General features: G+C 26.9%; 2 protein-coding genes across 4 annotated transcripts; both read left to right on the top strand.

The window, feature by feature from the left end:
• The first annotated feature begins 3,738 nt into the window (after window positions 1-3,738).
• Window positions 3,739-15,220, top strand: LOC123262451 (cyclin-A1). Of its 2 annotated transcripts, XM_044724667.1 has the most exons (5): window positions 3,739-3,886; window positions 4,042-4,326; window positions 6,656-7,186; window positions 8,825-9,253; window positions 14,683-15,220. In XM_044724667.1, exons 2-5 carry the CDS (start codon window positions 4,153-4,155, stop codon window positions 15,007-15,009), a joined length of 1,461 nt encoding a protein of 486 aa, XP_044580602.1. In that variant the 5' UTR covers window positions 3,739-3,886; window positions 4,042-4,152; the 3' UTR covers window positions 15,010-15,220. The 2 variants fall into 2 exon arrangements, with proteins under 2 accessions (XP_044580602.1, XP_044580601.1); XM_044724666.1 differs by having other exon boundaries at window positions 3,755-4,326.
• A 1,590-nt stretch (window positions 15,221-16,810) lies between these two features.
• On the top strand, window positions 16,811-26,581 carry LOC123262492. Of its 2 annotated transcripts, none has more exons than XM_044724734.1 (6): window positions 16,811-16,977; window positions 18,183-18,448; window positions 25,979-26,077; window positions 26,150-26,216; window positions 26,301-26,425; window positions 26,514-26,581. In XM_044724734.1, the coding sequence occupies exons 2-6, from the start codon at window positions 18,196-18,198 to the stop codon at window positions 26,558-26,560; spliced, it is 591 nt and encodes a 196-aa protein (XP_044580669.1). In that variant the 5' UTR covers window positions 16,811-16,977; window positions 18,183-18,195; the 3' UTR covers window positions 26,561-26,581. The 2 variants fall into 2 exon arrangements, with proteins under 2 accessions (XP_044580669.1, XP_044580670.1); XM_044724735.1 differs by lacking the exon at window positions 16,811-16,977 and adding an exon at window positions 17,073-17,105.
• Window positions 26,582-27,064: the final 483 nt, after the last annotated feature.

The raw sequence follows: 27,064 nt of genomic DNA, 5'->3' as shown, positions 1-27,064 counted from the left end.
TAGTTGCGCATGTGTTGCGAAATTTAACGGACAAGTAATGATTTACTGATTAAAAGTTTACCTTTAGTCATTTTTATGGATGCTCGAAAAGTTATCCAAAAAATGTTAACTATTTGTCATACTAATATTATCATCTTTTAGAGTAACATTATTTCTAACTTATTGCTGACTAATTAAGCATTCTAGATTATTAACAATATCTCACCATCTGTAAGATGACATAGTAGAGTTAACTTTTCAAGTTGTTCATTTTGTTTGTTTTATATTAACTTTTGTAATTTACTCAAAGTTAACTGAAATTTTTATTTTATAAATACCAAAAAGTTACTTGTGCCGCTTGGGATACTATTGACAGTATTCTATTTTATTTAAAAATTGCAACCTAACAATCGACCTTTATTTTACGATTTTGTAATTTAAAAAAATTTTTTTTAATTAATAGTCGTGAAAAATATAAAATATAAATTAATAAAAAAAAAAGTTTACTCGAATATTATTGAGACAAGCGCTCGAATAAAAAGCGCATTTTTAATTATTTTTTTCATGTATTTACATTATATTTTTTTTGTAAATAAATAAAAAATGAAAAATTAACAATATTAGATACTTGCAATCTATTTAATAATTATTAATTTTGCAATAATTGATGTCAACAATTGGTACATGAAATTTAAGCTGGGTGATGTTGACAGTAAGTTTAGACAGTGCGGTAACTTTTTATTTTTATTTTAATCATTAAGATTAAATTAATAAATAAATATATATTTTTAATACTTGAGTTGTATTTAGTACAGCAAATAAATGACTTTGGGATATTGAGGGTGTCAATAATTGGTAGAACGTTATGTCACTAATTAGATCAGTTGATTTTATCAGGCTGTCAATAATTAGTGTGTCAGAGTGATTAACTTTGTCAGTTGAAATAAATAATTTAATTTGAGGAAGTACATTGAAAAAACATAAACTTTCTATTCAAAATACTAATCAAAGCAATGTTCAAAAAATTTAACAACTTTATTCTAAATATGGAAAAAAATATTAATTTTAGCCATGTTTCTTACAATGTCAATAATTTGTGCATTTACTATAGTAATCATAGAAAATTTTTTTATTTCTTCTTGAAAAATTTTTATAAATTTCATCAAAAATTAGTAACACAATTTATAATTCCAGGAATTCATATAGGCATAAAAAATATTTGTTCGAGTAATCTACCATTCAAGAAATTAAACTCCACAATTGTTTATACAGCACTAGTCAAAAGAAGAAAATAAATGAACGAAATTATGGGAGTATTGTAATGCTGACATTTGAAAAGACGGTGGAGACGTTTTCAAGAATATTTGTCAAACATTCCGGGAGCAAAATCACAAAATCAGTGTTTTGATTTTACAAGAGCAAGAAAAATTTGTTTACTCGTTGATGCGTATTGACTATTGTAAAAATAATTGTGATAACAATCGTATTGGGTAATATTTTCAACTGATCACACAATAGTATATTACACACCTAGGGAAGTAAAGTAAGAAATGTCTCAGATCACATGTAATTGTTGCCCGAGGTGAAGCCGAGGTCAACAAACATGTGATCTGAGGCTTTCTTATTTACTTCCCGTGGAGTGTATACTATTTTTCTCCCCTCCAGGCGGAAATCGTCAATTTTCCGCCCGCTGCGCTAAATGAAAATGCCGCTTTCCGCCTCCGTCGAGGAGAAAAATAGTATTCTCACCACGGGCAGGAAATAAGAAAGCCTCAGATTACATGTTTGTCGACCTCGGCTTCGCCTCGGTCAACAATTACATGTAATCTGAGACATTTCTTATTTTCCTGCCCTAGGTAAGAAATATACTAATTTTTGTCCGACGAAGGCGGAAAGCGGCAACTTTGTTTAGCGCAGCGGGACGAAAGTTGTCACTTTCCGCCCGGAGGGCAATAGTATATTACACACCTAGGGAAGTAAAGTAAGAAATGTCTCAGATCACATGTAATTGTTGGCCGAGGCGAAGCCGAGGTCAACAAACATGTGATCTGAGGCTTTCTTATTTACTTCCCGTGGAGTGTATACTATTTTTTTGTCCGACGAAGGCGGAAAGCGGCAACTTTGTTTAGCGCAGCGGGACGAAAGTTGCCACTTTCCGCCCGGAGGGCAAAAAACAAAATTTAGCAATCCTAATTCTAAAAATAAAAAAAAAATGTAATCCTAGCCATGTGTCTCATATTCTACTGTCAACAATTCGGGATGTTAGTTTTTTTTATGATATTGAAATCAATAAACATTTAAAATTATTTAGTTCTTTTGAAAAAAAAAAAGTTGATCTAAAAAATGAAAATGAAACTAACAGACATTCGACAATTTTTTTTTTAATTAATTATTACACAAACTAAAAGAAAAAATCCACATTTAGGAGATTCAAATAATTGTAAGTGCAATTTTTTTGGTTACAATTTATTTAACAGGCGAGACCATCTTTTTCTCGCTTTGCTCTCACGGAGTTCAACGGAACTATCTCTGTCGCACTCCCAACAGCAGAGCAATTGCAGTTTCGATTGGTTTCACGAAACGAATGAAATTTTTGAAAAAAACGCTTTGTGGTGAAATAGTTTATTAAATTATCTATTATCTCTAAAAACGTTTTTTCAAAATTTCCATTCGTTTCGCTAAGCCGATTGAAACTGCAATCACTGGTCTCGGCTGTTAATAAAAAAAAATTACAAAATTTTTGAATATCAGCTAATTTTAAGATTATTCTAAAAAATATATTGTAGAAAAATTAAACTTTTTGAAATTCACACGTCAAATTTATTTAAAAAATTGCATTTTTAGACGCTTTTAAAAATTGTAAATGTAATTTTTTTTAAATAATTTTTTAGGCTTAATTTATTATTGACAAAAAATCAAAAAATTATCAAATAAGTATCGACTAATTTTTATGTAATTATTTTCGTTGATAATAAATAACTTCATTAAAAACATTTTAACAATTGACAGCTGTCCATCAATTTCAATTTCATTTTCTTTAAAAATTGAATTTTTCAAATGAATTACTCAACTTTCTAAATTAAAAACAACCATTAAAACTTGGAATTCCATAATTTCGCCTTCCACTTTCTCAACATGATACTGAAATTGATGAAAATTGATTAAGTTAGCCGACATCTAAAAGTTTTTAGAGTTTTCTTTTTCTGAAATAATTATTACAAAAAAAAAAATGTTCATTCATAAAAAACTTGAAAAACTATAAGTGCAATTTTAAAAAAATATTCTTTAGTTTTAAGTTAATAAATGAAAAATAATAAAAAAATTGAAAACGTCGGCTAACTTTAGTATTATCTGAAATTGAGAGATATTTGATAATTTTTAGAATTTTTCTAATGAAAAATTTATTTAAAAAATTCTATCTTTAGAAGCTCTAAAAAATTGTAAATGCAATAATAATTTTCTAGACCTTGTTAATTTTATAAGAAAAATCAAAAAAGTGCGTCTGTCAGTGTAATTTTCTCAATACACCGGAAAGCGCATGAAATAAAATAATGCTCCTTAAAAATTAGTTTAAATTCTCACCGCTCGTAAAAAAAGCGCTTTCTTCCCACTGTTTTATCAACCGAATAAAAACCAATGAGAACCGCTCCCTCGAAACAAATGCCTGGCTGTCATTGGCCAATTTCAATTTTCTGCAGCGAAGCATTTTAATTGGTCCGACGTGAGAATCATAACGACAGCTGTTGTCCGTTTATTTCTGAAGAGAGTGAGAGACCGTGTGCTGGAGAGAGAAGATAACTCCCAAGTCTGTTGCTGTTGTGGTCCCTCGTTCCGGCGATTCGGTCGGTTGTCTTTTATCAGTTCAGATCCTAGCCTCAATTCTCAACAGAAAAACTCGTGAACGCTCGTAAATATTCATCAAAATTTACTTTATTTTATAAATTAATTATCTTAATTATTTATTTACAATCATGCGGTAATTTATTTAATATATTTATTTTAAATAAACTCATCAGCAACGTGGTTTATTTTGTCTCGCAATTCGATTATCGATTTGTGTAGCGTCGTAGGTAACCGTTGGAAATAATTTCTTTTTGGGTCCTGGCTAGCGTGTGCAAGAGTTTACTTTTTCATTTACCGGCAACAATTATTTATTAGCACATTTTATTGAGAATGGCGACAATAAGAATTTACGAGGACCAAGAAAATCGAATTGCCGAGACAAAACGCAATAAAGATAGTAGTCTAGGACTCAAGGATCACAATCAACAAGGTCAGCCGGGGTTACAACATCAAAAACGTGCTGTTTTGGGCGTCCTTCATAACAACTGTCATAGGAACAAACCTGTAAGTGCCCGCCTTTTCTAGCCTATAAATATTTTCGCTATTTATTTCATATTTTTTTATTTATTTCAAATTTTATTCTAGATACTTTGAGTTTATGTGAAACTGTGCTGTAATAAGTGTATTTTTATTTACTCCATTTTATTTTTCAGGATTTGCGCATTAATTTTTCTCGAGTACTTGTTTTATTGAAAGCAAAACACCTGACCGTTTTTTTTTTTATTTTATTTTATTTTTTTTTATTATTATTATTAGTTCTTGAAAATTAGTTTTGAATAGTGCATTCATGTTTGTTTATTAATTTTAGTGAAAAATCTTTCTAAAATTAAAAACATTTTTTTTTAATTTATAAAGATGTTTTGATTTTATTGTAAACTCAGTATTTTGTAGAAAAAATTTTCGAGTTGAAAATGGCTGATTTTTTGAATATTTTTTAGTGTACTTGATAAAAAAAAAAAAAAAAAAAAAAAAAAAAAAAATTGTAAGCAAAAGAATAATACTGAATTTAACAGAAATCTAACAATTTTTAAAATTTTTATAATAATTAAATTATAATGAAAAAAATTTCACATGCAGAAATTAAAAAAAAATTACAAGTGTGAATTTTTAAAAATATTTTTTTATAATCATTGATTTGTTATGAAAATTTCAAGAATTTTCAGATGGACTAATTTCAGTGTCAGAAAAATATGAGATTGAAATTAACAGGTTTAATAATTTTTAGAATTAAAAAAAAAATTCTACTATAAAATATCTAAAAAATTATTCATACAATTTTTAGTAAATAATTTTTTTTTGTCAATTTATTTGTTTAAAAATCAAGAATTATCCGTATTGTATATTTACAATTTTTTTTTTTTTTTTTTTTTTTAAGAAACATTTATTGTTTAAATTAAATTTTTAAAATTGTTAGATGCAATACTCAATTAATTTATTGAGAAAAAAAATTTTAAATATTTGATAATTTTTTAAATTTTTCAAACTGCAAAAAAAAATTTTTAAAATTCTAAAAATTACGATGCATTTTTAAAAAATATTTATTTGATAGTAGTTTGTTTAAATTTAAATTGTACTCAGACACCACATGATTCCAGGCGGTTAATTTTAGTATCATGAATAATTAATCGATACAAGATATTTTATCTCCTGCAAAGAATTAATCTTTTTTACCAACGCACCGTTATTTGTATAGTGCTGAAAGTTGCAGACGTTCTATGATTTTTGTACAAAATAATTTACATGGAAATAATATCGAGAAAAAAATTTTCTTCATAAATTTAGAGTAAAATTATGTGAAGTCTATTTCAGTATTATTTTTCTTCGATATTACAAATGAGAATATAATAAGTAAGAGAATTACTTCTAACAAAACAAGTCACTTATCATTAGATGCTGACTATTACAATAGTGTAATTATACAAATTTTAATCCGGCTTATTGTAAAAGTTTACTATTTTAATCTGTCGAAAGTGAGTTTATACAAAATTTAAATAATTAAAAATCGATTAATAATAATAAAACAAAAAAAAAACAAGTAATTTTTAGAATTAAAAATTCTTAATACTTTGATTTATTACATGAAAATTTATATTTTTATTCATAATTTATAAAAAAAATATTTATGTTAGTTTTCAAGAAAATTTGATACTTACATGAAATATTGGAAAAAAAATCAACTAATCTCGAAGCTACTTTTATTTTTATAAATCTTTTATTAACTTTTTATAAATGAAGTATAAAATGTTTTAAATCTTATTAATTATTTTGTTACCTTGAAAAAATACAAGCGTTAACATTTCATTTCAAGATAATTTGAAAATAAAACTAAACTTTTATTCAATTATTTCTATTTGAAAAATTTCATTAAAATTGCGTATTTTTGCTAATATTTTTCAGAGCACAAAAAAAACTAAAAAAAATTTTTTTTTTTTTTTAACATAACTAATTTTAAATTCATAAGTCAACTCTATAGTTTTTTTTTTTTCATCAAAAAAAATTTTTTTCTTTCTAACTAAGAAATTAAGAAAATAAATTTATTTTTGAGAAAAATGTTAATTCTTAATAATTTTTTTATTAATCAAAAATAAATTTTTTTTAATCAATTCAATTAAACGAATTATTATATTTTTAATAAAAAAAAAACCAAATTAGTTTTTTTTAATTTTAAGAAAAAAAAAATAAATTCACAAAATCAAAAACTTGAAAATTTTTATTTTCAAAAATTATTTTATTTATCAAAAAAATATTTTTCAATCAATTAAATTAATAAAACTAAAATTAACTCTTATTAAAAAAAGAAAAAAAAATAACTGATAAAAATTTGAATTTTCAGGAAATCACAAAAGATGACAAATACACAAAAGCAAAAGCTTACATCCCGCCACAACTGGAATACAAAGTGTTTGAGGACAAGCGTGATGCGCCGTTCAAGATCTACGAAGAAAAAGTTGAAGAAAAGCAGCATCAGCACCAACAAAAGACGGTGGTGTTCCGAGATCACGATACTCAGGTGCAAGTAAACCGCGTGACCGAGATAACTTCATCGAGCACATCAACAGTCTCGATAAAAGACAATGAACGTCGTCCAGTATTGGAAGTTAACCCAGTCAGTATTGTCTCAACGTATCGTCCAGTTCTTCAGGAAATACCAGACCTCACGATCGAGCTGTGTAAACGCACTGATGAGTATCATCCAGGCAGCCCGATGTCCCTGGACAAATCAATAGCTTCGATGATGTCTATCGAGTCGGCTAAAAAAGAATTGAGGAATAACAAACGCGATGGTATAAAAACACTTAAGAATAATTTCTATGATGTTGATGAATATCGAGCGGATATTTACAATTACTTGCGCATTGCTGAGGTAAATTAATTAAATTTTTTTTTTTTTTATTTTTACTATTAAGAGATCACTTTGGTTTCGGTGCTCGAAAAAAAAGCCAATATTTATGATTTTTTTACACAAACTATTATAGATATTAATATAAAATTTATTCAGCTCAACAAGTACACTCTTGAATAGTACAAAAAATATCTAAATTTATTTTTTTTAAAATTGGAGCTCCTCCAAAATGTTGGTATGTCGCTGACGTTGTAGCTTGATAACGGCTTATCTAAAACATAAGAACCAAAATTATTTACCTTTAATATATAAGTAGTTATTGTATTAGCTACAGAAATTAATATTTATTGATAAATAACAAAATGGTCATTTAAAAAAAAAAAAAAAAAACTGAAAAATTAGGCTTTTTTTTCACAATATTCAGTTTTAAAAAAGTAGTAAAAATCAAAATTTTGATTTGGTTGTAAGGTTAAGTGCCCAGTAGTTGAACAGGTTTCAAAGTAAAACGTATTTGACCCTACTTGTAATAGATGAAGTTGTAATTATTAGTTCAAATTGGTGATTTTCATGAAAATATTAATAATTTTGAATTGATTGAAGCGCAAAATAACAAAGATAATTGAATATTTATATTTTGACAACGTTTTTAAGATAGATGAAAGGAGTAGTAGTTGAACAATCAATTCTGACAAGCCGCAGTAGTTGAACACTCCGGGAGCAGTAGTTGAACTAATAAAATATATGACAATAGGTACAGCAAAAATTTTCAACGTTTTATTGAAATATCAAAAGAATTACTACATATTATTGATTAATATTAAAAATAATACTATGAATATTTGATATGTTTATTTAAAAATGATAAATATTTGTATTTAATTTTTGAATTGCATTTTTTATGAATGACAAAGCAAATTTTCAATTATAAATAAAAAAAACTCAATCCGAAACGTTCAATAATTTTTAATTACACAAATTTTTAGCTATAAAACTTATTTAATTTGCAGTAATTAATACAAATCAAAATGCTGATCGCTTGTCTATAAACCTATTAGAAGTTAGAGTGCTGTTAAAATTGTGCGGCCCCAGCTTGTTTAAGTTCTGGGTACCGCTTTGAAAATTTGGAAGTATAGTTAGACGCTAAAATTTAATATAAAAATTATAGTTTATGTCTTTACAAAAATATGTATTATTTAGAAAAGACTATTTCATTGGGTAGTACAATTTTTTTTACTTAAAATGATGATATACTGTTTTTTTTTACTGATTGTTCGATTTACGATTTAGTACCTTTTTCATGAAAAAAATATCATCTATCGGCGATCCTCGACATGTCAACTTTTAAGTTTATAAAAATATAATTGTTTTGATTTATAATTGAAAAAACTTTCAGAAATCAATTACTTTATCATTGAATAATTATAACATGTGCATATTACTTATAATAAATATACGGATTTTGTATTACAACAATTCGAAAAGTCTGCTCAAGTACTGGTCTCATTTTTATAAGTGTTCAAGTACTGGGTACTTTACCTTATGTACTTTCAAAAAATGTAAAAAAAAATTTTTTTTTTTTTGTAAGTTACAAACCAGAATGATCTCTTAATAATAATTAGGCACCAATTGATTAATTATTTTAATTATTTACAATTTTAGACTCACCATCGACCGAAACCAGGCTACATGAAGAAACAACCCGACATCACCTACGCGATGCGTTCAATTCTCGTCGACTGGTTGGTCGAGGTAGCTGAAGAGTACCGCTTACAGTCAGAAACCCTTTACTTGGCTGTATCCTACATTGACCGTTTCTTGTCCTACATGTCGGTTGTTCGTGCTAAACTCCAATTAGTCGGTACAGCAGCCATGTTCATTGCTGCAAAGTACGAAGAAATTTACCCCCCAGATGTTGGTGAATTTGTTTACATTACTGATGACACGTATACAAAAAAACAAGTCCTCAGGATGGAGCACTTGATACTCAGGGTTCTGTCTTTTGATTTAACTGTACCAACGCCGTTAGCTTTCATTAGGGATTTATGTATCAGCAATAATTTGTCTGACAAAATTTTGTATCTAGCCATGGTAAGTTGATTAATTATTTATTTTTAATATTTTTATTGATTTTTTATAGATGAATCAAAAATCAAAAGTTATTTTATATAATTATTTACTGGGTATATTATGATTTGAGCACTCCAGTTGTAATTTAGCAAAAAATAATTTAGAAATTTTTAAATAGACTCAGAAATATATTTTTTTTTATTCTGCTCGTTTTCACGGCGCATTTATGATAAAAAATATCGTGAAAGAAAAAAATAAAGATTTCGGTAACTTTTTTGACTTCAAAAGTTAGAGAAAATTTTAACTTTCATGTTTTTGGATAAAATTTCTATTTTATCTTATTTTTATATATATTTTTTTGAAAAAAACGAACAATAAAAAAAAATTGAATATCCCAATTTTCTAAAAAATTAATAAAATTTGTTAAAATTGTGATTATCAACTTTTTTTTAAATGTATTTTTATGTATTTTTAAAAAAAAAATATATCAATAAAATCAAATAGAAATTTCGTTCAAAAAAATGAAAATTAAAATATTGGACCCTACTTGTAAATAATTATCAATAATAATAATAATAATTATTATGATTATTATTTGTTGAAAAAAACTAAATTTTACTTTATAATATTTTGAGATGTCTTTAATTTTTCAAAATTAATCATCAATTTTATTTGGTAAAAAAAATGAGATTTTTTCTAGTCTGAAAAAATTATTAAACATTATATTTTTAATTTTCTTCGAATCAAAATTATAAATTAATTAATTTTGAAAATTAATGAAGTACTTCAAGATTTTTATTTTTAGTAGATTTTATATAAAGCTAACTATTGCATTTGTCATAACGCAACATTCTAAAAACTTTGCTATTTCTTGGCTCAGCTCGTCAAGCTGCGTCAAAAAATACCACAATTCAAACGTTTATATATCTATGTATTTCTATACGATATAACTGGCCTTGTTTCTACTATAACTTACATAAGTCTTATCGGGTCTCCATAAAACGTAGCATACTTATTTTTTTGACGATTTCCAAAGTCAAGTTCAAAGATGAGCTCAATCGGTCGGTTAGTTTACAAAGCACAGCAATTATATATTTAAAAAAAAATTAAATAAATTTATAAACTTTTAGTGTCTCTCCGTGCAATAGTTATTGAATTAGATAACTTACTAGCAATTTTTTCTAATCTCAAATATTTTGATTCTTATAAAATCACATGACAGTTTACATATATGTAAACATTAATACGTTGATATGTATGTGAGGGGGGCTAAGTTATTTTATATAATGGCCCATGTCGTTAGTTGACGCAAGTTAATTTTTGTATCCCCATCATTGACAAGCGCTATTTTACACGCTTTATATTAGCTTCACTTGTATGTCAGTAACTCTCCGTGGGTAATCTGCGCGCCTGCGGCCTTCCTTGGTTCTGGTAGCCGTTTCTCAGGCTCGCTCTCCGAAATCGAACTCTGATTCCCCGTATTTATAATATTTATAAATAATTATTTTTTATTAGCTTCACTTGTATGTCAGTATGTCAGTATGTCAGTATGTAACTCTCCGTGGGTAATTTGCGCGCCTGAATATTTTTGATAATCAACAAATAATAGTTTAAAAAAACTAAAAAATCGCGCTTTTATAAATAAACCAAACTAAAAGTAAAAATAAATAATAGTTTAAAAAACTAAAAACACGCTTTTATAGAAAACCAAACTAAAAAATAGAAAATAAATTTAAATTAAGAATAGTGTTAAAAATTTCAATAAATATAAATTAATAATAGTGTAAATAAAAAATGTATTTTATTTTAAAAAGCGTGGGGCGCTTTTTAAGATATTATCAAAATGATAATCACTCTACTCATATCTGTCAATAAAATATTTATAACTATTGACACCATGCACCTCACGCTTTTTTTAAAATAAAATACATTTTTTTTATTTACACTATTATTAATTTATATTTATTGAAATTTTTAACACTATTCTTAATTTAAATTTATTTTCTATTTTTTAGTTTGGTTTTCTATAAAAAGCGTGTTTTTAGTTTTTTTAAACTATTATTTATTAAAATTAATTTTAACTCGATATAGTATAAATAAATGATTAAATAAATAAAAATTGAGAAATCTGGATTAAAAAAAAATTTTTTCTTAACGACATTGTTAAGGAAGTATAGGACGTACAGTTCGTTCACTGAGTTTCATCTCACAATGCATATATATAGCTATACTATAGTACGTGACTTAAGAAGGATTAATTTTGTTCGAGACTGTACCTTCAGAAAACTTAACAAGTTTTTACTAGTGTTTTAATGAAATTTAGCTTACCGGAATAATCTTTTATGCATTAAATAACTATATTATTATCAAATAATTGATAATTTATTTTTAATTTGAATAAAATAATAAGTTTTTTAATTTTAAATATTTTTTAAGAAGTTTGGCAATGCAATAAATTTTATCGCGGTTGCGCATGCGTTAACTGCTCTATTCGAGTTTTTTAAGGGTACGTGTGTATTATGTTTACAAGTAATGCTATTAAAAATATCGAAATATTAAAGAATTAAAATATTGATTATTTAATTATGTTATGTTTTATAATAAATAATAACAATTTTATAATATTTTTCTTAACCTATTTGATATTTCTTTTAACCTATTTCATTGAATCTTTAAATTTCCCGCGCGACCCACCATGTACGGCGTGAAATTTATTAAAACAAGAGTAGGTGTGAGATTTGGTATGTCATTACAATGTTAAATGACCTGTTTTGAATCTTGTTTTATAAATAAACTATCAACCCTAGGTCTCTGAAATTTTAACACAACACGTATTAAATATATTTCTATCGATCCTAAAAATTTTAAATTGATCTCATTATTTCGACTTAACTCCCATACCTCCTTAAGGGGTTAGGGGTAGTCAGAGGCACGAAAAAATGAGAATTTTCAGTATTTTTTTTTTTGCTATTAAATCATGTTATTTTACAAAAGTAGTAATATGGCATTATTATACAATTTTTTGACTTGAAGTCACGAAAATTTCAAAAAAAAAAAAATTTATTTCCAAAGTTATAGCTGTCTGTGTTGACCCAGTTCCAAAAAAAGGTCCTTGCGGTGACAATCATAAGTCCTTGGAGATTCATCTAAAATCAATCGGATAAAAAAAATTAGTTTTATAAATAGATAATCCTGGGCCTGATCGAAGGATTTTTTTTTTCAAAAATTAACAAAACGGCGGCCTCAGGAAATTTTTGTCTAGATTTTTGGGAAAAAATCAACAGTTAATTGGTCTTAAAAAATCGAAATTTTTGAACAAAAAATCCTTCGATCAGGCCCGAGTTTATTATGTATTCTAAAAGCTGTATAAATTTTATTAAAATCTACTGAGCGGTTTTCGAGTTACAGTTGTCACCAGTTCAAAAAACATAGTTTTGAGAAAAACGCGTTTAAAGTTTCACACTAGATTCACGTACAGAAATACGAATTTTTAAATTACTTACATCGAGTCATCTATTCCTGGGCCATATAATAGTTCTTCAGCCATTGTGGAAGTTTCCAAAACATCAATTTGCTGTTGCCTACGAAGCATTCTGCCTTCCCGAGTGTTGTCGTTGGCGCGCTGATCTGCCACTTTCACACGTGCAGCATCCAATTTTTCAGCATACCGATGGGAATTAGACCCACAATTAAGTCCTAGGGTATCCATAATCATTAATAATGAATTTGTACCTTCATTAAATATACAAGTAGCTATGTATGCAGCAATTTGTACGATAGTAGAACTAGTATTCACGGTTTTTGGGCATATTTTTCACACTAGTTGGTTGAAGCTCTTATTATTGTTCTGATTGAATCCACCTACACATCTTGAAAGTAAATTATCATTACTGAGATCGTCGTAAATCGGTTTAATAGCTTTTAAAACATCAGGAGGTAAGGGAGAATAATCTTGAGTCCAAGTATCAAGCTCTCCACTTGCTTCAGCGCGCTGGTAAGAGCACCAAGAATCTTCGCCTTTGGGACACATATCATGATTCGGATTTTCATCAGTCGAACCGTAGTGGTAAAAAGTTGCCATAATATCAGATTTCATATCTTCAATAGAATCGCAATTACGACGTATTGATAAACCATAGTACACAGTTAATTTGTCTATTACTTTTCCTGTAAGCCTACCTCTACCACCAAGACCTTTTTGTTTAGTTTTCAGAGTACGCAGTCGAGTCCCCATCCGCTTTTGAACATGGCCTATACATTCCTTTTTATTTATGGTTGTATTTTTGTATTTTGATCTGCTTTTATAATTCCAGAATAGGATGACAATAGAACCCTAAAAGGGGGTTTCTTGAAACTGCCGCTAGCTATCTGCTCCCAAGCGCTTTGAAGTACCCGATCTCTCTTTGTTATTTGTCGAATAACTCAAAAATTAATTATCGGATCGACTTGAAATTTTCAGAGAATATTTTTAAGATATTACACATAACGAAAATGAAAAAAAAAAGATAATTGATTTTTTGAAAATTCTGACTACCCCTAACCCCTTAAGGTAAATTATTGCGGTAAACAGTTTATACGTTTGAATTTTATTTTATTTTTATTTTATTTTATTTTATTTTATTTTATTTTATTTTATTGAAAAAAACAAACCCAACAGTTTGCGCCATTAACAGGGTTAATAAAATTATACATAAAGTAAATATAAATTTATATATCTACAAAGCTTAACAAGATGTCCTATAACTAGTATAATATTTAATATCAAATATAATATTTTTAATATAATATTTAATATAATATTTATGCGTAACTTTTACGTTAAATAAGTAGCTTGGCGATACATTAGAGATCTTAGATAATTTAATACTATAGAAAAAGATTGCAAAAATTTACCACCATTTTACAATTTTACAATTTTTTTATTTTAAAAATATGTAAAGTTCTCATGAAATATCAACAATTGTGGTTATTAACAGATTTCAGTAATAAAATTAAATAGGGTGTCAATGGTGGGGACCCTGTCAATAATTGGGCCTTTTACCTTATATATTTCGCTAGATCAATAAGTTTAATCTACAAATATGACAAAAGTTTAAAATTTTCTAAAATTGTGAGTTTTAGTAGTTCTTGACACAATTACTATTCAATTCGATAACTTATTAAATTCCTGTAAACTCAATGTGAAAGCTTATCAAATAAGCTCTTATTTATCTATCTGTATATTTAAAAAAAAATTGAATATTTTCCGGTTGATCTGATGAAATTTAACTTTTGCATTAGTTTTTACAATTTATTATATAAATTTATTTATGTACTTTCTTAATTGCGTTAGTGTTGATATATTATCAGTGTGATTTTATTTGAATGAAAAATCTATGCGACTGAAAATCTACGTCCATTTTTATAATTAATTATAATTTAATTAATTATAATAATTTTTTTTTTTTCAGTACTTATGTGAATTATCTATGCTGGAAGCAGACCCGTATTTACAATTTTTACCAAGCCACCTTGCATCTTCGGCAGTAGCAGTTGCGCGTCACACACTCCAAGAAGAAGCATGGCCGCATGAATTAGAATTATCAACAGGCTACAATTTGAACGATCTGAAAAAATGTATCAAGTACTTAACCGACACATTTAGTAACGCTCAAAATATCCCGCAGCAAGCCATACAAGAAAAATACAAAAGCAGTAAATACGCGCACGTAGCATTACTCTTACCACGTTCCACAGAGGTATTAGCGTACGATGATGATGATTCTGAAAGCGCTTGATTATTAATTATTGGTAGCTGAGTAATTTTTATAATTAATTTTTAATTAATTAAGTGGTTAAATGGTTGTACTAACGAACCTCGATGTCTTTGGAGGGAATTTTGCCTTTTTTTTTTTAATTTACCCAAGACTGGTCAGCTACTGTAATCATCGATACTTTAATTACTTTTTTTTTTTTATGAAAAAAAAAATAATTGAAATTGTCTTAGTATTTTTTTTTTTAGGAATTAATACTCGGTAAAAAATGATGAAAGTAATTTGTGAGTTGTGAAAAAAATGGATTTTTTTTATTTCGGATTTAAATTAACAAGAAAACTTTCAAGTTCTGTATTGATTTTTATTTAAATAATTTTTTAATTTAAATTATACAGAATATTATTTTTTTTTATATAATACCTAGAGAGTTTGGATTATGAAAAAAAAATTTATTTTTGGTTCAGTTACGAAATAAAATTGTATGCGGTACAAATATTTTTATTATTTGTTGAAATTTTTAATGGTGAGAATTTTTTGATAAAAAGTTATTTTAATAATTTAATAATTTTTATTTGGAAAAAAATTTTATACCAAAAAAAGTCTTGACATAAAATTTTTAGTTTGTTTTATTAAACAAATTTAAGTTGTAAAATTTAACAATTAGTAAGACTTTTTTGTAAAGTATAAAATTTTTTAAATTAAAATTTCCTTTGTTATTTTTGACAAGAAATTGTATGAAAAATTTACTTTAATGTTTTAGGTAAAACTAGTTTATAAAAATTATTTTGTAACTGTAATTAAAAATAAAATTTTTATAAAACACTCCTATGTATTAACATAAAAAAATAAAAATATTGTACCAAGTACTTTGAATGAAAAACTCCAAAAGTTGATACATATTCGAATATAATTTCCAGTTGAAATAGTCATAGTATTATTTATAAAAAAAAAAAATGAAATTACAATTGATTAATTAAATTACGCGCGATACTTTCTGCTTAGGTATGATTTTTTTCAATTGAATATTGAATAAGTAAATTGTAAGACTAGAGCATTCGAACAATTTATATTGACGAGACAGTATTTATTAAAATATATATTTGTTTTTATTTATTTAATTACGCAAACATTTTTTTTTATTAATTTTTAAATATTTGCATGTTTTAGAAAACTAGAATTTTTTCACCTTTAAAAACTCGTCAATTTAAAATAACTTTTTGCATATGAAAATGAAAATAAATGCTCTATCTTTGTTATGTAATTAAAATTAGTTGTTATGAGGCATTGAGTGTAATTAAAATTAAAAAAAGACAAAAAAATAAAAAATTGAAAAAAATAAAATTTTTTTTAATGAAAAAAAAATTTTTTTATTTGTATAGAAAAAAATGAAAAAAAAATTTGACATTTAAAAATGAATGAATTTTTATAGTTGATATAAATATTGATTACTATAGTAATCTGATAATAATTTTTTATATTAATTATAATATTATAATGATCAAAATAAATATTAATATAGTAGCATAATAATAAATTGAATAGATATTTTTCCATTTTGTAATTGTAACTTTTTTCAGATAATAATTTCCATCCAATAAATAATTTTTTAAATAATAAATTCACGTTTTTTTTTTTTTTAATTTTCAAATTTTTTTAATAAATTATATTTCTTCTAAATTTTTTTAAAGTTGTTTTTAGTTGACAAAAAATTGATTTCTAAAAATAAAGAAAATTAAACTTCGATTTTTTCCCGAAATTTACGAAATAAGCCGAGAGGTTCCGATTTTCAAACATTCATTGTTTACATTAGAAATTATAATTGTGCGCTGTTGTTTACTAAGATTACTTCATTTTAACTTATGTGTAAAGTGTAGTAATAATAATAATAATAATAATAACTAGCAAAGAATTAGGAAATTTTATCAAGAATTGAAATGTCGGGATTAAAATTTCGATATTTCAACACGAAGCTAACCTTACATTAATTCAACAATTGAGTATTGTTTATAATCATGTCAATAAATTTATTTACATCACAAATTTAATTTTCTAAAAATAGATCGTGCAAGAAGAAAAATTTATTTATGTTTATTCTATTGATTGCACCTATTTATATAAAGGTTAGAATTTTTTAACTATCGTATACTCATTTACTTTCTGATCAATTAATACAAATTTTTGTTTCACATCAATTCGTTTTGTAAAATATAATTTTTTTATTATGAAAATTAAATTAGCCGACATCTGAAAATTTTTATTTTTTTACTGAACAAATTATGATAATAAAATTTCATATGTAGAAGATTTGAAAAATCATACGTGCAATTTTTTTCAGAATATTTTGACTCTTAATCTAACTGATAAAAAAAATTAAAAATTTTTATGAAAACTAATTTAGCAAATATTTGATAATTTTAAGAATTTTTTTAACAAATAAATTGTGTCAAAGAAAATGAGAAAAATAATTGACATTTAGAAAATTAAAAACCCAATTTTTTAGAAATAATTTTTCGGAGCAAATTTATTTATTAAAAAAAATTAACAAATAATCAAACGACTGCCAATTTTAATATCATAAAATTGTTGAGTGTCGGCTAATTTTAGTGCCATTTTAATTACTTCTTTAAAAAATTTTTTTTTAAAATTATTAAAAATAATTTTATCAAGATAATAAAAATTTTTTTCTTATAACAACTAAAGTGAAAATTAATTTACCAGATAATTTTTTTAACCAATAAATTTAGCCAAAAAAAAAATTGATGTGGAAATTTAAAAAAATTAAAAATGTAATTTTTTTAAAACAATTTTTTTTTGTTTAAGAAAAATCGAAAAATTGTCAAGACTGCTTACTTTATTATCATACAACTAAATTATTATGAAAAAAGTTTAATAAAAAAATTCCACATCTAAAAATTTAAAAGAATTAGAAGTGCAAATTAAAAAAAAAATAGATTTTTTTACAGTCGATTTAAGATAAAAGAAAAATTGTCAGATGTCTTCTGATTTTAGTATCATTTATTTCTTCAACAAAAATTGAAAAACATTGAATTATATTATATAAATTTTAACACTCAGTAGAATCCAATTTTTTTTAAATTTATGATAGTGCGTCGATGCGCTAATGTTAATGAAAAAAACTATCAAGTTTATTTGAACGCATAATTTTGCATAAAATTTCATTAAATTTGAATTTTCAGTAATAAAGCAATTATGAGTAATGATCAATCAGTTAGTAAGAATACGCCAGGCAGCCCATGGTTCAGTACGCCAGATGCTGTGCCAGCTAAAAATCTCAAAGAAATAGAATTATCATTATCTTCAATTTCGGATTCGTCTTCACTCAAACGAAGAAGACTCCGGTTTCTCGCCTCAAATTATACGAATCGTGATCCCGGTGAGGAAAGCAATGAAGTTAATGGTTCTACGATTCCATCTCTTCAACAAGGCCTAGAACTATTTCCAGGTATCTAACTGATATCATCATCATCATCATCATCATCATCAACAAAATTTATTATTAATATGATAAGTTAGGTATGTTTGAATCCTTTTTCAAAAGAAACCACAAACTTATTGGTCAGATGGTTCATATAATTTTAAAGTTAATTGCTTGCACTATCAGTCAATACAATTAGTTAATTTATAATTACTTTTGTTTTTGCAAAATATTTTATTTTAAAATTACAAATTTAGATATTCTATAATAAATCATGAGATAATACTGCTACCTGATGAAAATAATAAATATAACAACAATAAATTATTTAAGTTCTCCGAAGATCCTGAAAAATTTTTAGAGTTGCTTTATGAGAAATAAGGTAAAAGCCCTCATTATTGAGACTATAAGAGTAATCATGAATATTTGAGTTTTTCTATCGTGTTTCAAACCAATAATGTCAACTTTTTTTTTATCGGACACCCTAATCACTGTTTTTACTTATATAATTTAATTAATTAACTTAAATAGTAATAAATTTAATAATTATTATATCTACTTAAAACCAACAGGTCGAATGCATGTATTGACAGCGCAAAAAATTCAAAGAGCCAATCATTGACACACTATTGACCCTATTATTGACAGATCTTTTATTACAGTTAAATTGGCATTATCAATCATCATTTTTTACTAACTAATGCAAAACCATCAATAATTTTTATTATTTTGAAATTCGTTAAAATTCTTGCTTTTCTGTATTTTTTACCAGATTTTTTTTAGTAATTTTTTCTAGTCTCAAATACTACTTATGATTCTTATAAAATCACATGACAGTTTGTAAACATTAATACGTTCATATGTATATTGAGGGGATTACGTTACCTTACATTATGGCCTATGTCGTTAGTTGACGCAAGTTAATTTTTGTGTCCCCATCATTGACATCCGCTATTTTAAAATTAATTTTAACTTGATAAAGTTTAAATAAATCATTATATGGTTATTTAGACTATAAATAATTTAAAACAATTTTAAACAATGCAATTACATGAAAAAAACATTAAGAAATCTGGATTTGAAAATAAAGTCTTTCTTAACAATATTGTTAAGAAATTACTAATTTACAAGGAGTTTTGCCTACTTGAAAAAATGAAAATTTTTTACGGTAAATAGTTTATACCTTGGAATTAAATTTTACTATTTTTTAATTTTAAAAATATGTAAAATTGCCATGAAATATCAACAATTTTGATTATTAACAGATTTCAATAATTAAATTATAAAATTAAATAGGGTGTCAATAATAGGGGCTTTTAAGTAAAATCAACTCGGCATTATATAGTTTGAAACTACGTAGAAGCATTTACACCTCCTCAATTAAAAAATTACTTGTATCGGCAACTATTCTACCATTAATTGATTACTGTTCCATTGTATTATTAAATTCAACTTATGATAATGGCTGTAAATTCTAACGTTCCTTAAATTCAGCAATTCGTTTCATATTTAATTTAAAGCGTGATGAACATGTTTCGCCTTATAGACGTGAATTGGGATGGCTGTTAATAAAGAGTCGTCGTATTCATTATACTTCTTGCTATTTTTATAAACTATTAGAAATTGGTAAACCCTGTTATTTGCGTGAATTATTCCAAAAAGATATTAATGTCAGACGCTCTGAGCGACTAGCAGCGAAGAAAAATAATATCCTTTTTAAATTACCGAAATTCCCCAGTCAGCATCCAAGTCAGAAAGATTTCAGTATGAAGTCTTTTAAAAAACTTCTTATAGAAGTCCTAATGTGACGTCTTAAGGAGCTCTTTTTTACGAGGTCAGAACTAAGAGCTCTTAATGAACTCATAAGTTTGGAGTCAATTTTCTGACATCTAACTGAGTCCCTTTTTTGGACTTCTTTTTGAGTTGCGTATAATGAGCTTATAGACATTATAAACAAAAACACAAATTTCTTTTTAATATAAAGCTGTCAAAATCTTATTCATTTTTCATTTATTACTTTCCTGATTGAGAAATTAAATTGAAAATGATTAAAAATAATTCGAATTAAATGATTTAAAACAATTTGAATAGATTAATATATAGATATACACTTGGCATAGGTTAACTCATTTCTCTTAATCCAGGTTAATTAAATTTTTCAAAAATTTTAAATTATATTATGAAGTAATAGGCAATAATGTTAAAATCTGGTTCGTAATCAAACTAATTTAGATAAAATAATAAAATTGGATTCTAATCTGAAAAAATTATGTGAACTTTCTACATTTAAGGAGTACTTTGCATGTATCAATTTTAAACATTTTATTCGAATTTAACGATATCTTATAACTATATACTTATTAATTATTGTTGAATTTTTAATATTCATTAATTTATCTATTAGATTTTATATTGTGAAAAGTAAACAAAATTTATTTAGACTATTTAAAAAAATATTACAGGTAGACTTTTGAATATTTTTTAGTATATAAATATTCGTAAAAGTTACTTTTTCTCTATCGATACACAGTATCAAATAGAATAAATAATATAGACAATGATCGCAACATTTCATCACTATATAAACTTAGCTTATAAGAATAATGAGATGTGTAACGACAAATCGTTTGAACAGCGTAGGGGGTTAGATATCGATCTAGCACGCGCGCGACTCGGGTTCGAATCTTAGTTACGGCAATTGTGATTTTCACTTTCTCTCTTTAAACCGACAATATTAGGTCTAACTAAAATAATAAACATTCGAAATCAGCATCGGTGCTTCATGAAACTCTGAATTATTTTTCATAATTTACTTTTATTATTATTATTATTATTATTATTATTATTTTTGTTGTGTTCTTATTATTGTTATCATTATAATAGCGTATAGAGATAAAAAATCATTCATTTGTGCGAGTTCAGAAAAAAGAGCTCTTTAAGAGCTCGTTTTGATGAGTTCTTAAAGTCTACAAAAAGCGGCGCATTCGACCTCTTCAGAAGGTCTTAAAGACGTCTTTTAGACGTAGACTCTGACGTCCAAATCAGAAATCTGAGCTCATTCGGAATAACTTAATACGTCATTTTGCTATCTGGGTCAGTACAACTCAATATGAATCTTCCTTCGTTATCGCCGTGATACGACTATGGGAAGAATTACCGGAGGATATTATAAACTCATCTAGCTTGGAAATTTTCAAAAACAAGATGTTTGATTATTTATTCAATCTTAATGTAAGATCCTAAATTATTAGTCAACTGTAACGGAGTGTTACAGTCCCTGTATTACCCATGTGTGGTTCCTGGCCTGCGCCAGTTAGTTTATCGACGGATCACAGGGCGCTCTGCTCCGAAGTACCCGCGCCTCTAGCTATAAGTAATAAGTAAGTCCCCGAGGGGGAAGCGCCGGCGCCGAGAGAGAGAGAGAGTGGGGAAAGCAGAGTGAAGAAAGAACTACAACGACAAAACCACGAAGATTCATTGTGACCGAACAGTCTCACTGGACGCATCGCAAATTTTTGTAAGAACACATGGTAAGAGCACAGGTAATTATTTTATTTCGCTCACCTTTAAGTGGAACGAAGCGATAAAAACTCAATTAATTTATTGCTTGCTAGGACGCCTGCCAGCTTGCGTAAATTAATTCTAAATTGTAATAATTTCTAATGCTGATTTGCGGTTACAGGCTTGAGACAATACCCAGAGCACGAGTGACGGTGACCAGAGTTTTGCCGCCAAGCAGATTGATCCGAGGAGATATTTGCCGAGGATTTACCGAGGAGAAATTTACACCAGCCTGGACAGAAGGAGTCGCAGCTCTTCGAGGGAGTGCACGAGTATTTAGATATTAAAAACGAAAAACTCCAGGTACAAATATCATGTCTGATTTTATTTCTCGGGTCTGCGGCGTCAGCCAGGCAACACATCGGCAGAAGGTCACCGCCATTTCGCGTTCGGTCACAATCGCTAGTCAATAAATTATTTAATTAAATTTAATATTAAAATTAGAGAAAATTATGAAACAATTAATTAATAATACCAGGACAGGTTTCGGGTTATTAATTAATTTGTTAGGAAAATAGACTTGTCTTTGTCATTATACATTTTATACGTAGGCCTGTCTGGGTTATTAATACTAGGCATTAGTTCGGGTTATTAATTCCAGATTCTTACGCCATGTGTAAAATTTAATTAATGAAAATCTTTGAATAATAATCTGGCTTAAGCCAATAGAAATAGAATTGAGCAAACCGCTAAATTAAAATTATTTAAGAGAACAATTTATTCCGAAGTAACATTATTTTAATAAATTATTCGGCACATTATTTAATATTTGTCTTAATTTAAATAAATCTAGAGTCAGGAAATAGTCATTAAAATCAATATAATTGTTAATCTACATTATTTAGTAAAAAAAAAAAGGTAGAAAATAAAAATGATAAAAATTCGTCAGAAAAAAAAATTACACTAAAAACTTGCGACAGAGACGCAAGACCGAGCGAGAGCGTCAGCCATCTTGTCCCGCGCGAGAACACTGAGTAGAGGACACTCAAGGTCGAAACAAAAGTCTTAGTTCGTTTAACCCTTCAGGACATGGGTGTTTTGACTCACCTTATTTACTCTGGCCATGAGAAAAAATCTCATGGCTTCTGCGCATGCGCATAGAACATTATAATTCAGTTTTCTTACGAAAACGTTATTTATTTTCAATTTTTAATGTTCTTAGACTATAAAATAATGAATTAATAATTCTTTAATTGATAATTAATTAATAATTAATTAATTTTAAATTTATTGCTGGAGTATTATTGATTAAAAAATAGTACACATAAAATGTATTTGTTAGGATTACATATAAAAAAAAAATATTGACTTACGTTTATTAAACCTCTTAATATTATTTATTTGAAAAATATTAAATATTAAATTATAAATTTTACATATTTATGTAGGTAAACACAGCACAATATTACACTATTATTTTGGCGGTTAAGTATGATGTAAATAAATATGGCGGACGCGGACTGCGAAATGAGCCGAACTCGGCCGAATAAGAAACGAAAGCTAAAATCTCCCACCTTTTAATACTCTGGCCATGAGAAAAAATCTCATGTCCTCTAAAAATAGTATATTACACACCTAGGGAAGTAAAGTAAGAAATGTCTCAGATCACATGTAATTGTTGGCCGAGGCGAAGCCGAGGTCAACAAACATGTGATCTGAGGCTTTCTTATTTACTTCCCGAGGAGTGTATACTATTTTTTGTCCGACGAAGGCGGAAAGCGGCAACTTAGTTTAGCACAGCGGGACGAAAGTTGCCACTTTCCGCCCGGAGGGCAAAAATTATTTTTATTATTTTTAATCAAAAAAATTTTTTATTGTATGTGTGTCTAGAAAACTAAATTATAGGAAGATACAAAAATTTCAAGTAGCTTTTCCATTTGAAATTTAAAAAATATTTGAGATTGAAGTTGCGCATGAGAAAAATCTCATAACCCATGTCCTGAAGGGTTAAAATAAAATAAACTCAAGTAAAATAAGTTTCAAGAGACATAAAATAAAATATAATAGAATAATCTTTGGTCATAATTTCACATTTGCGATGAAAATAAAATTTAGTAAAAATTACCGCTGATAAATGGATTAAATAAAATGGCTCAGAATTAAATAAAATAATTTGGATTAAATACAAATAATTTAGGAAGAATTTAAGTTTACTCAATTATCGGAATTAAATTTAAGTTTGCTGAAATAAAGATTAGAACTATTTAATAAATTCTAGGACATTATGAATGGATTTAATCCTCGATAAAATCGGAATTGTGATTTGGATAATTATTGTTGTAGAAATTGAAGATACGGCAGTAATTTAGATAATAGGAATTTGTTATTTATAATTAGGAAAATGAATTCAGAATCTTAGAAACATTAATTAGGAAAATAATATTTTGGAAATCATTTATAAATTGGGATTCCAGCGTTATTATTATTGTTATTATTGGAATTGGAATAGAGTGTGTTTGTGTGTGAGTAAAGGGGCTATCTTGCTTCGGGGTAGTTCTCTTAGAGTAGCGTGAAGTTTGGGGGACAGCGTGCGCTGTGTGGACAACGTGTGCAGTCACGTCCGGGTCCAGCCCAGTGGCGTGAGAGTCCGTGAGACCGCGCGAACTAAGTTAGAGTAGCGTTAGAGGTCCAGGGGACGGCGCGAAGTAAATAGAGTACCGTGAGAGTCCAGTAGGCATCGGGTACTGTAGCCACGTGAGGGTCTAGCTGGACAGCGTGAAATATACTGTATGAGAGTGAGTGTGAGTGTGGTTTGTTATCCATGAAATTTTATATATTGTCATTTTGGCCATTATTTCAATTGTAAAAGGGAGTGGAAAAATAAATAATTTTTGTTAAACGAATTTCTGTGTCTAAATTTTAGTTTCCTTTCAGCGATCTCTCACGACCCTGACCTAGCACTCCATGTTCTGGTCCAGTTTCTGGATACTGAGATCAAAAATCCAGTGGCGCCCTTAAGAGAAAAAGGGGCGACCAAGGGAAACATAACATTCCGTTTCACAACTCTTTTGTTTTTATTGTTATTCATTCAAATTCTTGTGAACTTACATGATATAGCTTTTTTATAATTCCAATTTCCTTATTTGTTTTTACCTTTATCTCAATGATTCTTAAATTTGTTACTTAATTTTTTATAAATTCATTTTTTTTATATTCATTCATAATTTTATATCAATTCAATATTATTTATCTTTAAAATATTTTCTTGTAAAACACTGTAATGTATTTAGTTTAAACTGCACAATAATGTGAAAATTCTTATGTATTATATTTTCTCTTTACCATTTGACATTAGCCTTGGCATAATTATTAATAAACTAAACTAAACCTAAACTAAACTTTTACCTCAAGTCAAAATTAAAAAAAAAATTACTTTTACAATTAAAAAAAATCATTTTTTCAATTGAAAAAAATAAAATAGAAATCGAAAAATACTACTCTAAAAAAATTTTAGGATTTGCAGAAAATTTCAAAGTTTAATTTAATTTAAAAAAAATTAAAAATGGTAATCATCGAGAAACTTTATAGATTTTATCCAAAAATCTATTAAAAGTTAACGATAAAAATAGGTTTGAATAATTTTTTTGTATTTTTTTTTTTTAAAAGCACATTCAAAAATAAAAATGAAACGTCCCAATAAATTAAATTTTGAAATAGTTACAGCTACTTGAAAAAAAAAAACAATTTTTCTTTCAAAATTTTTTTTGATTGAAAAACTTTTGTTTTTTTAAGCTAAAAAATCTTTAAATAATATCTGCATAAGTGACTGAATCGATGATTCTGCAGTACTTATTATAGCTCATAAAAAGAGCTAAAACTTTCACTTTTGAATACACAATTTCCCTTGAGTATAAATTAAATAAACGCTCTAAAGACAGTTTCAAAAATTTCAATTATTACTATGTGCCATAATTCAAAAATCTATCTTTCCATTTCGGGTGTGGCTGAATGGAGTTTTTTCTCTTATTTACAAATTTTTGATACGATCCTTTGCAGGGGATCAAGAGCATGATGAGGAGCAGAGTTCTTCTCAAGAAGTTCCTCCACTCTATACGACTTTATCAAGAGAAACATCCTCTGAGATTGAACTTATGAGTATGGATTTTAATTTTTTAGCACAACAACCAAAATTATGAAAAAATAAATTTATATTGCTCATTTTTTCAGGACAAAGTCATCCGAAGAATTATAGTCGTGCCAATCCTAATACATCAACGAGGAAATTTTTTGCTAGCAGAGGTAAAAATGTTTTTTTCTTTACTATCTTATTGCAGTTTCAATATTTATCATTATGATAAATAAATAAATAATTATTTATAGAAGTGACTCCTGAGCCGTTAACTTCTCAAATTAGAGAACCTCCTGAAAAGATTCATAAGAAAAGATTTGCTGAAGGATCATTGTATTCTTTGCATATGCCGCTTGGATGGATGGCGGTCCACGGTAAACTATTTTTCCCCCTATGGTATAATTAAAATAAAAAAGTTATAATTATTAAAATAATACTGATATAATACATATATTTTTGTAGGGATTGATGAAGAAATTTGGGAGGAACTCCCACAAGGGTACCCTTAGATTAAAAAAAGTTTTGCGTTGGAAAACGCGTCATTAAATATCGGCATTTAAGAAATTAAACACTGCTTGTAAGTCTAATATTCAAAAAATTGTTTATTGAATGATAAATTTCTTCGATCATGCCAAAAGATTTATTTTCATTAAAATATATTATTTACATAATGAATTAAATTATACACATTTTGCAATATTTATAAACTATTATATTTTTTTTATTGTAATAAAAGTTTGTCATATCAAATTTCACTGAGAATTTTTACAGAAAACAAAACTTCGTAAAAAACCGCATAGTCCTTTTGCTAAAATGATCCTTAATGAATAGATGAACTGATTAAGAAATGAAAATTTTACTGTCGCTTCATAATTAGTGATATCATAAAGTAAGGTAAAAAATCCAGTTATTGACACTGGCCTAGTTGTTTGATACTTACAATTTTATTCTAATTAAAAAAATTCTCTCAAAAAACCAATTATTTTCAAATTTATCATTCATAAATTATATTT

This window comes from Cotesia glomerata, linkage group LG4 (genome assembly GCF_020080835.1).
Source record: "Cotesia glomerata isolate CgM1 linkage group LG4, MPM_Cglom_v2.3, whole genome shotgun sequence".
Classification (NCBI taxonomy): domain Eukaryota; kingdom Metazoa; phylum Arthropoda; class Insecta; order Hymenoptera; family Braconidae; genus Cotesia; species Cotesia glomerata.
The sequence above is the reverse complement of the archived record's forward strand: the minus strand, read 5'-3'. Positions and strand labels throughout refer to the sequence as shown.